The following is a 16,484-nucleotide window of genomic DNA, read 5'->3' as shown; positions in this document are numbered from 1 at the left end:
TCTGAGGAGGGAGACCCAGAACTGCCCTCCTCCCCTCGGGGGGCGGCCAACCCACACCACTGCTTCCAATGGGGAGAAGGGAGGGAGGGAGATGGAATCTTGGTGTCCAGATGGGAGAGGTGAGGAGGAGAGGCAGACTGCGGCTGGTCTGGGCTCAATCCGATTCCTCCATCTGTCCCACCCAGGACTCCAGAGCCTGGGGCAGCAGCTACCGCTCCCAGACAAAGAAAGTCCTTGTCATTAGCATCATTAGCTTTATTATGGCTGGGAGCATAAAATGGAGGAGAAAATGGCAGAAGGAAGGAGTAGGTGGGTGGGGCACAAAGGGGATGAGGGACACCCCTCCATTCCCAGGATGATCTGTGAGTATGACTGTGTGTACGTGTGGCATTGACTCGGTGGATAACTGTGCTTGTGTCCCACTTGGGGGACAAGTGTTTTTCACTGAAAAGAATTCTGTAGTAAGAGGCAGAAGACCTGGTATCTAGTACCGGTTCTCCAGGAGCTCACTGTATGACCTTGAACAAATCCCTTTCCTCAGCTGGGAGGGGGCACTCCCCTAAGGACCACCCTGTCCCCAGTTCTGCCTACTTTGCCTCCCTATGTCTGTTGGCATGTATTTGCATAGGTGAGTGTGTTACAAGTGATGTGAGTATTTCTGGATGCTTTTGCACAGCAGTGACCAGATTTCTATTTGGTTGTGTTCTGGCTAACTTTATATATAGATTCATTCATTCGTTCATTCAGCAAAAGCAGTATTTACTGAACTTTCCCATGTACTCAATTCTGAAATAGGGGCTATGGGAGAGGCTTGGAAGGCCTCTTGGCTTTACCTCTTGGAAGATCTTGGTGTGTTTCTACCTACATTTCTGGGTGTAACTGATTTCAAGCTCTGGGAGGGCAGGGACTCTTGCTTTTGTCTTTTTTCTAGTGTGCCTGGCACACCATAAATACTTGATTGACTGGCTATTGATGTTTGCATCTGTGACTCTGGAGGTGGGATCACATATGTCTATATGATTGTAACTCCATGTGTCAATGATTTCAGCTAACCTGGCCGATGCTGGTTTCCGCACTAGGGGAAGGGAGAGCCAGCCACCACTCAATGGCCATCCCTTCGATCACATTGCTCTCCATCCCAGCCTGAGGAGCATCGACACTCAAACTCGTTTTGTTTGCCATCTTGACTCTGGCTTCCTTTGTTAAGAAGCCTCTATCCCCAGGTGTCCACTGATTGGCTGGCTCCAGATGGAGAAGCTGGATGGGCTGAGGAAGAGGAAGGCGTGGGGGTGGTCTGGACGGCGGGTATAGCGTCCGTGCCCTGAACACAGAGCCTGGCTATGGAGGTGGGTGCTGCTGGTCACGTTCAGGAGGAAGGGGCCCAGGATGGTGTCCATGTAGTCCTTGATAACCTGGCAGGATTTTTTGGACAAAAAGAGGGTTGCCTCAGTGCCAAGCTTGCCTGGGTAGGCCTAGAGGCATTAGAAAGCCCTCTCAGCCTTGGCCAGTTGCCCCCGAGGCTGTCGGGAAGTCTCAGAAGATACCCTCAGGGACTTTGGAGCATCTTTGTAGAGTCTGGAACTTATTTTATGCCCCTTCTTAGAGGGAAATGAGAAAGTTGATTCACTGAGGACCCCTATTCTATGTCAATCCATTTGATATAATTCTATAGGGCTAGTGATTATAAGTTCTGTATGTTTGGCCCCAGAGCTGTGAGCTGCAGTTTGTAAGTTCACTTGTTTAATCATAGGAAGTTAACTAGGGCCCCTCTACCCTTGTTTTCCCTTATGATGGTGACCAAGCCTAGTGTGGCAGAGGGGACATGGAAAGTCCCCCCATTTATTTTTGTACCTCCAGACCATTCTCTCTTGTCCAACATGACCAGGTGACCATCTTATGACCCTTAGTCAGGGAAGATGCACTATGCTTCACCCAATCTGTGACCCCCCCCTGCTAATGTTATTTTTGGCCTTCAAGAGCAAGGTCTATCAACCAATGAGATTCTGTATTTTGTCTTGCTTCTTCTGCATATTTGGGCAAGAATAAGCAGTGTATTAATCCATACTTTGTATACAAAGTCACATAGGAATATTGTTTCTAATAGAAAGGCCCTTTAATAGGCCTCAGACTTTAATGGAATACTCATTACTTGTTTACCAGCTGTGGACCTCACTTGCCCTGCCATAAGAATACTGACAAAGATATCTCCATCCTGTTCCACTCAAATTCCATGACCAAACCAAGCATGGGTGGTGGCATGGCATGGAAAGTTCTTGGAGCATATGTGTGGCTCCTGCCCAACCTAAGGAGAAGCCCAGCCATCTTGTGACCACCTAGTCCGTGGAGATATTTTCTACTTTGCCCAACCTCTGACCCTGCTGATAGATTGTTTTGCTTATCTTAGCCTATGCATCATATGTTAACCAATGGAATTATTTTGAATTTGGTATAGCTGCTCTTGGGTGTTTAGTTATCTAATCCTTATATATAAAAATAGGGCCCTGGAAGGAGTAAGCGTCTCAGATTGTGAGAAAGATCTAAGGTCCACTTCAACAGAGAGTACCATTGGTTTCTGCACTAGGGGAAGGGAAATGCCATTGGCTCAGAGCTCTGCCTCAGTCTCTCTTATTGTAGGTTGATTAATTTTTAACCCCAAGAACGGAACAGTGAGCCAGGGCTTGAGTTTGTAGTCAGGCTTACCCTCCCCCTCCCTTTTCTTCTTTTCCTTCCTTCAATACACCTTTTAACCCCACAAGTCTCCAGTGCCCTCCTGAAACTTGAGAAAAGTATTCAACCTGAGTTGTTGTTGGGGGTCGATTTTCAACTATGAATCTCAAAGAATGGAGCCCTTATGGAGGAATGTCAGGCATCTGTGACAGGCTGATGGAGGTCTGGTATTGAGGGCCCATGTGGGCACACACCCACCCCCACCCCCACACCCACCCCCTAGATTTCCAGTCCCTAGTCCCCATAACGATCCAATGATTTAGGAAAGAGTCAGAAGTGCCATCTTGCTTTCTCAGGCACTTCCACTGACCCTCCCTGTAGATACCAGCCTCCCGGCCTTGTCCACTCCCCCAAGAGGGTCTCCTCTCAAGCCTCAGGCCTCCCTTACTTTGCTGTTGGTGTTCCACCAGCTGACCCACAGCACAATTCCATCTGCTCCCTGGGCTGCACTCTCTCCAATGCTCTGCTCCAGGTCCTCCTGCAAAGAACAAGCCTAGAGCTGGGGGCGGGGTTAAAGGGTCAATAGGGGTGGGAGAGCTAAGCTGCCATGACTGCTCCCTGGGGTCCTGAGTAAAATTAGCAGATCATACCAGCATTACTTACTGGGCTTCATGGGGGTGAGAGAGTCATGAACAAAAGCTAGCATTCCCTGGCATCTCAGCCCGATGCTGGGGTACCCTCTCAGTGAAGGTGGGGCTCTAAGGCCCCCATACTGGGCCCCAGGTTCTAGCCTTATAGAGATGGATTGGCTGGCTGGGAGGAGGGGCAGTTGCAAATATTCTCACCAAAGACAGAAAGTGATTGATGGTCTCATAAAATATCTGAGCATATGGCAGGACTTGTCAGCCAGGACTATGGGTGCCACCTGCTACCTGGAAGGCCTCTTGAAGCCTTCAGTGGACATAGAGCAGGCTACACCCCTTGCCTGCCAACTCTGGGGACAGGTAGGTGCTGCGGTAGAGGGCACGGCTCTCCTCCCCATCCACTGCAGGAGGTCATTCTGGTTCTCAATCCTTGGTGGGCGTTGGCCCATGTAACTGGGGCTCTGGAAGTTGTAATTGTAGCAATCCGGGAAACCGTAGTAGCCCCAGAGCCCCTCAGGCCACAAAGACTCCCCCAACTTCAAGGTGTCCAGCATCCAGGCTTTGGCTGCCCCTTCAAACTGCTCTATAGCCTTACTCTCCACCCACCAAGAATACCAGTCTGGGTGCTTCTCTCTTATCATTTCCCGAGACTGTTCCCAGTAAATGTTCTTGGAGTCCCCGTTGCGAGCCCACAGTGGGTGCCATGACTCCCAGTCAATGACTGCCAGGCCCTGCATTCCAAATGGCAGCAAAGAGGACATCGGGACCACAGGACCCACCACACTCTGGCCTGGAGTGGGAAGACACAGAAGGAGGGCACATGCAGATGGTAGCCCCGCCAAGAAGGTGCTCGGGGTCATGGTGTTCAGTGGAAGCAATACCCCTGGCTTGCTGGGAGGGCAGGTTTAGCGCTCCCTCAGCTTGGTTCTGTAGTCACAGCATTTGCTTTCTGCTGACAACTGGCTTTATGCAGAGTCTTCAGGGGCCTACCCATTCTTACTCACTTCCCTCCAATTCTCCACCCTATCAAGACAGACACTGCCTTGAAAAATGCCTGTCACAGATTGCTATTCTTGCCTCTACTCTGAACCACTCAGAGTGAGCTGTCATGGGGCCTGATATCTCCCCCAACCTCATCTTCACTTCCCCCTTGCTAGCTCCCAAGTCCAGCAAAAGAAAAACTGATATAGACTGGGATCTGTGGGCATGGGTGGGGGGAGGGGAGCCCCTGAAGCCCTGACTGGCCTTTCATTAATCAGATCATGAGATTTACAGCAGGAAGAGAGAGGGACCGTAGAAACCATTTATCCAAAGATTTTTAACCTTTTTTGTTTAATGAACCCTTTGGGCAGTGTCTGGTGAGGACTATAGACCACTTCTCAGAATTATGTTTTTAAATTCATAATATAATATACAAAAGATTACAGAGGAAACCGGGGTGCAGCTAGGTGGTTCAGTGGCTAGAGCCCCAGCTCAGAAATCAGAAGAATCTAAGTTCAGATCTGACCTTAGACCATTACTAGCTGTGTGACCTTGAGCAAGTCACTTAATCCCAATTGCTTCCAAATAAACAAACAAACAAGGAAACTAGAAGTTAATGAAAATAATAATGTTATGTATTTCCCATCTGAGTTCATAGACACCTCCCTTCCCTCTGCCACCCCCACTGAAATCTACCTTTAGGTCCCTTGGTGTCCCTGGGTGTGGGGTCATTAAGAATCCCTGATTTAGTCCAATTCTTACATTTTACAGATGAGGAAATGGGTGCCTAGGGAAGAAAAGAGGAACTTGTACAATATGTGCAAGCACATTAAAAACCTCCGTTTTAGTTTACTAATTTTAAGAAATAAATGGTTTTTTAGTCAACAGTCCTTTCTAGATTTTTCCCTTCAAGAAAGTGGGAAAAGAAGTCAAGACTTGGAGCTAAAGACCAGGAATATGGGTTAAGGGTGCTAACCAAGCTTTGAATACAAAATGCCTCTTTCCCAGTGTGGCAAAGACCAACGGGTTGCATGGGAGTGACTTATGGCTCAAAGGCAGTAAGGATAGATATCTCTTCTTCCTCCACCCTTCTTCTAGGGAGATTTTAATTCCTGCAAGAGAGGAAATAAGAGATTGATGCCAAAGGCTACTCTGCCCCCCTCAGAGAGAACAGGTACTGGGCTAGAATTCCATCAGCTCCCCTCAATATTGTTAATCTAGGCTAGGGAATATGATCAGATTCATTTCTGACTGCTGTTTCATTATGGGGAGGGAGGAAGGAGGACCTCAAGCATTATATCCAAGGCTTAAACCCTTTCCCACCAGGTAGCAATTCAACAATGAACACATATAGCAGATAGCAAAGAAACCCATTTATCAAAATTGGCAGCAAAACAGAAATCAGAGAATGTGTACATAGGAGAATATATATCAGACAATACAGAGTGAAGGAGCTTTTCCATTGGAAATGAGATAACTCAGTACAACCAAGAGAGAGAGTCCTGGATCTCACCCAAGGGGAAACTTCTCAGAGTACCAGGTTGAAGATAGGGGCATGACAGAGACTGACAACTTTCATATCGGCTTCTTCCCAACTTTTTCCTTCAGCAAATGGAAATCTGGTTGGCTTCATCTGTCTTTCCTTTTGAAGCTAGAAGCCAGAAAGGCCCAAAGTCCATAGCAGTTGTTGAGAATGAGAGTTCCAAACCAATGGGTTTGGGGACTAGGGTTAGACCAGTTAAGATCCAGGCCCCTCCAAAATGAGGGATTAAGACATTGATCATAGAGAGGAGCCCCTTGGGCAGTATCTGTTGAAGTATATTAACCCCTTCTCAGAAGGAATGTTTTTATAGGCATAAAATAAAAGACATTGAACTCCAAAGGAAACCAATTATGTTGAAATATAGTTGTCAAAATATTTTTTAAAAAAACAACCACCCAAATCACGGACCCCACGTTAAGAAACTCTGCTATAAATGTTATTTCAAATTGTCTTTCGGTAGAAAGATGTCTAAGGGCATGGGGGTGGGGCAGGGAACAATGTCAGTTTAGACATTTCTCTAAGCTAGAGATGTTTGGATTTAGGAGAATGTTAAATTAACAAAATTGTTTCTGGCAGGCTTATGCCTAAAATACAGAGGACAGAATAATAACTTTTTTCCCATTTGAAAGCACCTACGTTTCTTATCCTTATCATAATAAAGACCTGTGTGCCAGGTACTTTACAGATATTTCATTTGATGCTCTCAACAACCCTGGGAAGTAGGCACTATTATTATCCTCATTTTATAGATGAAGAAACAGGTTAAGTTACCTGCTCAGGTCACACAACTAGCAAGTGTCTAGTCTCAGATTTGAATTCTGGTCTCTCTGATATAAGCCCACAGCTCTATTTATTTCATCCCTTCTCTTGCTTCCAAAGTGATGAAGTCATGGGTATTGTGAGTGGGGTGAGGGGGCATGGGGAAGGAGCTCTTCCTCAGTGGAAGACTGACTTTTGGGAATCTACATCCCCTACCCTGGTGGAGCCCCCCCCCTTCTCTTCCTCCCTCCCCCAGTTGTATTGTCTAGAAGACAGGAGAGAAAAATTAGTCTGGCAAAACTAGGGGGGACTTTCCCAGGTCAGCTGGTTCATCCCTCCATTTGACTGACAGGGGGAGAGACAGAAAAATCTGTAGCCAAATTCCAGTTCTCCTGCTAACTTACTTTGTGTGAGACCTTGGGCAGATCCTGTGAGACCTTCTCTGGGCCTCAGTTTCCCCATATATTAAATGAAGGAGTTGGATGAGTCTAGCTGGGTGATTCTATGGTGTGCCCAGGGTCACATGGTAAGTTAGTGGCAGAGACTGGGGGAAGGATAACTAATAAGAGTAAGTTTTGTTGTGTATCTTTGGTACTTTCTGAGGTTTACAAGGTGCTTTGGGAATCATGACACCCAAACCAGATGGCTAGCCCAAGGCATATTCTTCCCATTGTCTCCCCTCTCCCCCACAACTTATAAATCAAGGGTTTGTTTTTTTTCCATCCCACCAACCGTGCCTCTCATTGAATTTCTGCTGTGGATGTTTTCAGAAAAACCTGGGAAGATTTATATGAAGTGATACAAAGTAAAGTGAGCAGAACCAGGAGAACACTGTATATGTAATAGCAACAATGTAGCCGTGAACAACCATGAATGACTTAACTATCCCCAGCACTACAATTCAAGACAATTCCGAAAGACTTATGTCGAAAAATGCTAACCATCTCTAGAGAAAGAACTGATGAAATCTGAATGCTGATCAAGGCATACTTTTTTTAAACTTTCTTTATTTTTCTTGGTTTTTTGTGGGGTTGTTGTTTTTTTGGTTTGGTTTGTGTTTTCTTTCACAACATGGCTAATATGAAAACATTCTGCATGACTGCACGTATATAATCTATATCAAACTTCTTGCCTTCTCAGGGAAAGGGGAGGAGAGGGAAGGAGAAAAAAAAAACCAAAAAACAAAACAGAACAATCTCAGACCAAACAAGTGACAAGAAGTTTTACTGTGGAAGCTTAAAGAAAAGACCACAGGATCATGGATGCAAAGATGGATGGGACCCCAAAGCCCATCTAGATTAATCACCTTATTTTAGAGATTGGGGGAAGGGGGTGCAGCTAGGTGGTGTAATGGATAGAGCACTAGCCCTGAAGTCAGGAGGACCTGAGTTCAAATTCAGTCTCAGACCAAACACTTGACACTTACTAGCTGTGTGACCCTGGGCAAGTCACTTAACCCCAACTGCCTAAAAAAAAATTTTTTTTTAATAAATAAATAAATAAATAAATGAAGATTGGGAAACTGAGACCCAGAGAAATTAAGTGGATCTTATTCAATCCAATCTGGGAATTTTCTTCCCTATTGGTCTCTGTAACTTTCAGAGTCTTTACTGACCAAAACCCTTCTCTCTTTCCTTACTGCTGCCCCAACTCATGCCCAGCCTACCTGGCCCTGGATTCTTCCATTCTTCTTAATAGCTCATCAGATCACAGGATCATAGAATCACAGAGATGGTCCAAAATCACAGGATTTGAACCCGGGTCCCATGGCTTCAAATACAGTACTCATTCCTCCAAGCTGAAATGGTCAGGAAGGACTTCCTGGAAAAGGTGGGATTGAGCCCAGGTCTTGAAAGATAGGGAGATAAAGGTTTGGGGCTCAGTGGGTACCAGTGAAGAGTTACTACAGCAAAGGGCAGCTGACGGTGGACAAAAGACTCAGTATTCTGGGGGCAGATTCCCAACAGGAGTTAGCCAAGCAAAAGGTATGGGTAGTTTGGAATATGAGATGGGGGATATGTGTGGGGGCTGACAAGGCACTTGCTTCTTCCAAGGGATACCATGAGGGGACTACAGAGATGGCCCAGCCAAGGCCAGTCTCGGGGGAGGTCTGGGACTGGGTGGCAGGTGATGAGGCTGACTCCGGATCTACGTGATGTCCTTGTAACAGGGACACAAGCATCCACGTCTACCAGGAAGGGAAGGAACCAGCAAAGGGCATTATTGTCTAGTCATTCTGGGAAAACAGAGGGCCAGGATCAGGACTGAGTGACTAACAGATAGAACCAGGAAACCAGAATTCCTTCCTGTCACTTTCTCCCTGTCAGACCCTAACCTTAATTTACTGTTCAAAAACCTTCCTGGACACCCTAAAGCCTCCTGCATTTTGTACTCTAAGCTCCTTTGCCTAGCATTTGAAGCCTCTGTCATCTGGACCCTATGAGAAGACAGATCCCTAGGGCTCCAGTCTTCTGCAGCTAGAGAACTGTCTTCCTTTCTTGGCCTCTGTGCCTCTCCAAGTCTTTCCTGACCAGACCCCTTCTATCCTTCTCTAATGCTGCCCCAGCTCAGGCCCAGCCCAGCTGGCCCTGGATGCTTCCATCCCCCTTAATTGGTCACCAGGAGACAGAGGTCAGATGACTCAAAAGGAGTCAAGCAAATCTAAGACAGACAAAAGGGTTAAGTTGACAGAATTGTAGGATCCCAACATCTCAGAGTTGGAAGGCACCTCAAAGGACATCTTGCCCAGCCCTACCTGAAAGAACCTTCTTCTCCACCATCTCTGACAAGTAGTTATCCAATCTCTACACGCAGACCTCTAGTGTTGGGGCTCCTTGTCCCCCTCCCAGCTGTGCTTCTGACTCTTGGGACTTTGGCAGCATGATTCAGCTGCCTTCCAACCCTGGAATATCCCTCAGTGTCCAGGACCTTTATCTCCCTGGAAAATCCCTCCATCATGCTGGCCACCTTCTCCTAGTGGTGAAAACCTTCCAGGGCCTCCATTTTTGGAATAGACCCAAGCTGGCCATGCTTCCTTCCCCTCCCAGCTGTGCTATTTATCTCCACCTTTCATGTGTTGCCTTCCCTTTTTAGAATGGAAGCTCTTCCAGGGCAGCAACTGTCTTTCTTTTTGCTTGCATTTGCAACCCCAGCACTTAGCACAGTGTCTGACGCATAGCAAGACCTTAATAAGTTCTTGTTACCTGCCTTGTTCTGGCTTGGCCCCAGAAAGTAGAATTGAGAATAATGGATAGAAGTTACAGAGAGACAGACTTTGTTTTGATACAATTTTAACTCATTGGCTCTGAGGGCTGCTATGGAGACAAGAGATTGAAGCAGATGCTGTCTCCCAAATTCACCAACTCCTTCCTTTCTCCCTCTCTCCCTCCCTCCCTCCCTTACTTTCTTCTTCCCTTCCTTCCTTCCTTCTTTTGAAACTTGCTTCCTTCCTCCTTCCCTTTCTCCTCTTTCTTCCTCCCTCTTTTTCTTCCTTCCTTCCTCTTCCCTTCCTTTTCTTTTTCTGTTACAATTTTTTTCAATTAGCTAGCAAGCATCTATTTTCTCTCTCTACTTCCTAACCCTTCTTAAAAAGAAAAACAAGACTTGTAACAAATATGCTAGTCAAGCAAAACAAATGTGCTCCTTAGCCATGTCCAAAAATATATGCTAGACACTTCCTTTCTTCCATCTCTATTCCCAGAGCAAACCTCCTCCCTCCACCCCCACCTCAGCTCCCTTAACTGCTCAAACTCATCTGAGTGCCATCTCTCTGTTTCCATCAAGGGGGAGGAGTTAAAGTGAGCTGAGCCTAGAAGGAATTCAGGAATTCTAAGAAGCAAAAAAAAGGTAAGAAAGGGAGTCCAGGAATGTGGAACAGCCGTTACATAGATAAGGAAAGAGGAGATAGGAGATGGAATGTCAATTCATAGAATAGAAGTTGGTCAGTTTGGTTAAAAAAATAGAGTTCATGAAGGCAAATTATGTAAAGTAAATTTGAAAATCTAGGTTGGAGCTGGATTATGGTAGGTGGTAAGTGATAGGCTGTGAAGTTTTCATTTTATTCTAGAGGTAATAGAGAACCATTGAAGATTCTTGAGCAGGAGAATGACATGGTCAGACCTGAGTTTTTAGGAATATAAGTGTGGCTATTGATTAGAGAAATGCAAATTAAAGCAACTGTGAGGTACCAACTCACATCTCTCAGATTGGCTAATATGACAGAAATGGAAAATGACAAAAGTTGGAGGGGCTGTTGGTGGAGTTGTGAACTGATCCAACCATTTTGGAGTGCAATTTGGAACTATGCCCAAAGGGTTATAAATCTGTGCATACTCTTTGACCCAGCAATAGCACTACTAGGTCTATATTCCAAAGAAATAAAAAAGGGAAAAGGGCCTATATGTGTAAAAATATTTATAGCACTCTTTTTGTGTTGTCAAAGAATTGGGAATTGATATGATGCCCATCAACTGGGGAATGGTTGAAAAAGTTGTAGCATATGATTGTAATGGAATATTACTGTGCTATAAGAAATGACGAGCAGGATGGATTCAGAAAAACCCAGGGAGACTTATGTGAACTCATACAAAGTAAAGTGAGTGGAACCAGGAGAACACTGTACACAGTAGCAGCAGTGTTATATGATGATAACTGTGAATAACAGCTATTCTCAGCAAGACAGTGATATAATACAGTTCCAAAGGACTTATGATGAAAAATGCTGCCCACCTTCAGAGAAAAACTGATGCAATCTGAATGCAGACCGAAGCATACTTTTTTTGACTTTATTTTTCTTGATTTTTTTTTGGGGGGGTGGGTCTGCCTTTTCCCACAACATGTCTAATATAGAAATATGTTTTACATGATTGCATATGTATAATCTATTGCTTGCATTTTCAAGGAGGGGGAGAGGAGAGAGGGAGGAAGAGAATTTGGAGCTCAAAATCTTAAAAAATCTTAAATGTTTTTACATGTAATTGAAAAAAATATAAAAACTTAAAATGAAACAAAATTTAAAAAGAATATGAGTGTAGTAACTGTGTGGAGGATAGATTAGAGAGGAAAGAAAGTGGGGAAGACCAGTGAGGAGGCTAGTGGAAGAGCAGTCCAGGAAAGAGGTGTTGAGGGACTGAGTGAGGGTGGCAGCTGTGCTGTATAGGTCATTGGTAGGAGAGTTGTGCCCTCAACAGAAATGGGGAACCATGTAGGGAGGGCGGCTTTAGGTGGAGGATATAATGAGCTCTATTTTGGACATCTTGAGGTTGAGATAGCACTTCCAGATATACCATAGGCAATTGATCTTGAAGTCCAGGAGTTTGGGTGAGAGATTAGGGCCAGAAATATATGGAGCCTGGGGCCTTCTTAATTATAGGTTTCCCTTGAAAGCTACCCTGAGGTTCAATGCAAGATTGTGGGTCAGAATCCATTCTAAACCACAAACTCCCATCAATATCCCTTTTACTGCACCAGGCAGAAGACCCATTAATTCAAAGCAAAAGACATTTAATTAAAAGCATAGCAAGATGCAAGGAAAATTTGCCCCAAACATCCAGGGCTACACTCCCTCACAGGTTATATACCAATAGTGGGAGAGGGGAAACTCAGGGAATACATGTGACCAGTGACCAGGGAACACAGGAAACCAAGCTAACGCATGTTCCTAAGGCAGTGTTTCTCCTGAAACACTTCCCTCCTAGTATTTCTTGCTGATATTGCTCTGCCTCAGATGCTCCTAATCACTTGTATGAGGTGCTGCTGATGTTGTCTTCTTGGCTGGTTGTGTTACTGGGCTCCATGCTGCTTTCTCCATTTCAGCACTTCGATGCAGTTCTTGCTAGTCTACAATCTCTACTTCACTGTCATCTGCTGGTGTCTGAGATGATCTGCTCTCTGCTGAATTTTATATGTTTTTTTTCCCCCTCAATTGGGGGGGTGGTGGTAGTGGTGTCTATTAGTTCTTTTAGCTCATAGCCTCAGGAGTCATGTCAATGCTTTCATGAGTCAAGCCTGTAGCTTTAGCAAGAGGCTTCAAGATGGTCATTTTAACTATCTTCTGCCTCAGCTGTCATTTTTTTGAATTTGTTCTGTTCTTTACATTCAGGTAAGAAAATTCTTTTTAGGGGGCAGCTAGGTGGTGCAATGGATACAGCACCGGCCCTGAAGTCAGGAGGACCTTGGACCAAACACTTGACACTTACTAGCTGTGTGACCTTGGGCAAGTCACTTAACCCCAATTGCCTAAAACAAAAACAAAAACAAAAATTCTTTTTACCTCTCATTGGGCTCCTTGATAATATTTCATAAAAATTATTCCTGGCAGCTTCACTTATCACACTTGGGAGCAAGGTAGAGCAAGCAATATTTTTGTCCACCCTTTCTGACAACACTAAGCCTACTGCCCTTCCTACACGTAGATTTCAGGGTCATCTGTATAACAGTGCTAACTGAGTCCATGGGAATAGATGAAATCACCAAAAGAGAAATGTCAAGACAGAGGAGAAAAAGACTCAGGATAGAGCCTTGGGAAACATCCCTGATCAGTGGGTGGGAGATGGAGGCTGACCCAACAAAATGAATTGTAAAGAAATAGTCAGCCATGGAGAAGAATCAAGAGAGATCAGTGAGAATATTCAGGAAGGGAACAGATTTTTCCTAGTTTTTTTTTTATCTTAGAACTGTGAGTTATCAAATGACTTTTACCAGTCATTAGTTTGGGTTGAGAGAGAACAAACCTGATAGAGGCCCAAGCCAGAGATTCTTGATAGATGCTGCCCCAAAGGAATGTTAGATATGAATGTAGCTTTCAGGGGACCATTTTGAGGGGAACTGGGCTATCTTTGTAGGCACCAGTAAAGGAGTGACCAAAGGGGAAGTGATCCGGTGATGTTCCAGCTTAACATCTCATCCAGCCAAACCACCATCTTGACATCTGCCTGCTAATGCTGATGCTGAGCTGTTCCTCCTACCCAGACTGGCCCCCTCCACAATAGGGCCTGAGACCTGGATCCTTCTGCCTAGATTTCCTCATACCCCTAGTCTCTGGGATGTTAGTACTCTCATTTTTGGAGGTTCCACTCCTAGGCATCAACCCAGTGTATTGGTGACTGAGGATGTGCAAACTGGTTTTCTGTACATCTTCTGATTGGTCCTAGAAACTAGCCCATCAGACCATGTTTCAGCTTCACATCCTATGCAGCCATCCACCCAGGTTTTCCCAACATCTGCCCACTGACCTCCCTCCCCTATGGTGTTCTCACTTCCTCAGAACAAAACTCCCTTTCACGTTCCCAATCCCTACTACAAATATTGTCTTACTTTACTAGGATGCAAACTCCTTGTGGGTAGAGACGCTATTTTTTTAGATATTTGTAACCTCAGCACTTAGCACAATGCTGGGCACATTGTGAGCATTTACTAAATGCTTTTGCACTGATTTGTGACTGAGAGGCTAAGCTCCTGAAGGAGGCTGGAAGACATAAGTATGGTGAATGGTCTTAGCAAGAAGAGCAGCTTTTTCTCAAGTATTGGGTTAAAGGAAGAGAGAATGGTCTTTGTGGAGGTGGAGAAAAGAGGAAGCTCCTGGTGGATGGCCGCTGTTTTCCGAAAAATGTGGGACACCAAGTCCTCTGCTGAGAGGGAGGAGGAGATAGGTGCTAGAGAGCCTGATTGTTGAATCTTTACTGTGAGCATTGTACACCTTGTAAATGGCAAATGCTACAAATAGGGGCTTGACTTATTGTTTTGTTGATTGTCAGAACTTAAAAGTGATGGAGAAAATGTTCGCATATAGATTGAATTGAAAAATGTAGCAGGCATGTTCAGAGAGCTGGTTGTTAAACATTTACTAGTATACCCTTGGTATGAGGGGGCAGGCTATTAAAGGCATTTTCAGAGAGCCAGTTGTTAAACATTTACCAGCACAGCCTGGTGTGAGGGGGCAGGGCATTTTTGGAGATTAGATTGTTAAACATTAACCAAAGGCACTCTTGGTGTGAGGGGGTGGGGTACTGTAGGGAATCTGAGAAGAGAAGAGGTTTGGACTACGGCAGAGAGGTTAGAGCAGGAGTAGGGAACTTGCAGCCTGGAGGCCACCTTTGGCCTTCTAGGTCCTCAGGTGCAGCCTTTTGACTGAGTCTGAGTTTTACAGAACAAATCCTTTTATCAAGGGGATTTGTTCTGTGAAGTTTGGATTCAGTCAAAGGGCCACACTTGAGGACCTAGAGGGCCACATGTGGCCTTGAGGCCATGGGTTTGCCACCTTTGGGTTAGAGGATTTGCCCAAGGTTACTAAGGTTGTTACAGATCTGGGCCTGGAACCCTAGTCTCCTGATTCAAGGTTCACCATTCTCTTAAGAGTTTTGCCCTCCAGGAGGCTTGGAGAATTGGTAGAAGAGATGGGTAATAGGCACAGTGAGGTGGTACAGTGGATAGAGCACCAGCCCTGGAGTTAGAAGGATCAGAGTTCAAATTCAGCCTCAGATACTTACTAGTGTGACCCTGAACTAGTCACTTAACTCCGAGATGGGGAAGGTCAAGTAAGGATTGGTGGCAGTTAAAACAGGGTCTTCCTTTCCTTATGTTATAGAATGGGGATCATAATAGCACCTGTCTCACAGGGTTGTTGTTGAGGATCCAATGAGGTATTTGTAAAAGGCTTAGCACAGTGCCTGGCATGTAGTAGCTATTCTATAAATGCTTATTTCCTTCCCTTCCCTACCAGTGACTCAGGTTCAGACTGATGAGAATACGAATGACCTCAGGGAAAGGGCCCTGGGTCTCAGCTGCCAGCCCTGACCTCCTTCCTACCTGAGGAAACAAGCTCAGGAACTTGAAGGGATGTCTACTTCACCATGCATGTGGTCCCCCTCTAGGTCTGTGAGGGAGGAAGCACATTGTCTGGGACACCCTGAAATTGGCCTGTTGCATCTTGATTTTCCCAGGATCTCATCTTTGCCTTTGCATTAGTTACTTCCCCACTGGACAGTAAGCACCATGCGGGCACTGCCATGTCCCAATCTGTCTCTATACCTCGAGCCCTGCAGAGGGCTTTGAGTAGTAGGAACTTAATATTTGATATTTAAATAGAGCAAGGATTTGTCCTGTTCTGGGGCAGTATCCAGGAGTTTCAAGTCCTTTCTGGTCCCTCTCCTCTGAGTGTGTGTGAGGCTTCAGAGGACATGCCAGGTTGTGATGAGAATTCTGGCCTGAAGGAGAACTAAAGCCAAGGCAGGCTGGTGGGTGAGGGGGTTGTGGTGGCTAATGCCATTTTCACTGCCAAGTCTGGGTCAACAACAGGGCAACTTTTCCCCCAGTGCCCTGAGACAACACTTGGCTTTGCTGGCCCTACCATCCTTCCTCTGGTAGGCACAGACACTCCTGTCCTTGGCATAAAAATGTTTCCTGGGCCCCTACCCCATTTGGCAGCTTTGCTGGCCCAGGACTCAGATGATGCTGCCTGTGTTACCCAGGCCTCTTGGTTGGCACCTGGCCATCCTGCTGCATGGCCTATTATTCCTAGAAGGAAGGTCAAAGTAGGGGGGTTTTCCTACCTGACACTCTTAATATCCGGAGATCCTCAGGATATGAAACGGGAAATGTCAGAGCTGACAGCTCGCTTAGAGATCTTCTGGTTCCCCTCCCCCACTACAGATGAGAAAACTGAAGCCCTGAGAGGGAGATAATGGTTTGATACAATTCTTAGAAAGCCTTAGAAAGCACTTTCCTCAGATGAAGAGGTTCAGAGAGGCCAAGGCATTTGTTCAGGGTCACACAGCGTTAGAGATAGGACTCAAAGCCAGCTCCATTGATTTGCTCAGGGTCACAGTGCTTATGTTGTGGTGAGGACTAGAAGCTGGGGCTCCTGACTCCCCCCTGGAACCAAACCTGAGGAG

At 45.6% G+C, this 16,484-nt stretch overlaps 1 protein-coding gene across 1 annotated transcript; it reads right to left on the bottom strand.

Moving 5' to 3' along the window:
- Positions 1-206: 206 nt before the first annotated feature.
- On the bottom strand, positions 207-4,497 carry LOC110217109 (hyaluronidase-1). Its single transcript, XM_078151692.1, is given in 5 exon segments — positions 207-1,204; positions 1,206-1,445; positions 3,116-3,205; positions 3,513-3,706; positions 3,709-4,497. Coding segments are annotated over 5 exon segments (1,089 nt in total). The 5' UTR covers positions 4,172-4,497; the 3' UTR covers positions 207-1,102.
- Positions 4,498-16,484: the final 11,987 nt, after the last annotated feature.

This window comes from Phascolarctos cinereus, unplaced genomic scaffold (assembly GCF_003287225.1).
Source record: "Phascolarctos cinereus isolate Bilbo 61053 unplaced genomic scaffold, phaCin_HiC Scaffold_4;HRSCAF=312, whole genome shotgun sequence".
NCBI classification, from domain to species: domain Eukaryota; kingdom Metazoa; phylum Chordata; class Mammalia; order Diprotodontia; family Phascolarctidae; genus Phascolarctos; species Phascolarctos cinereus.
Note: the sequence above shows the minus strand (reverse complement) of the source record. Positions and strands in the feature narration are given on the sequence as shown.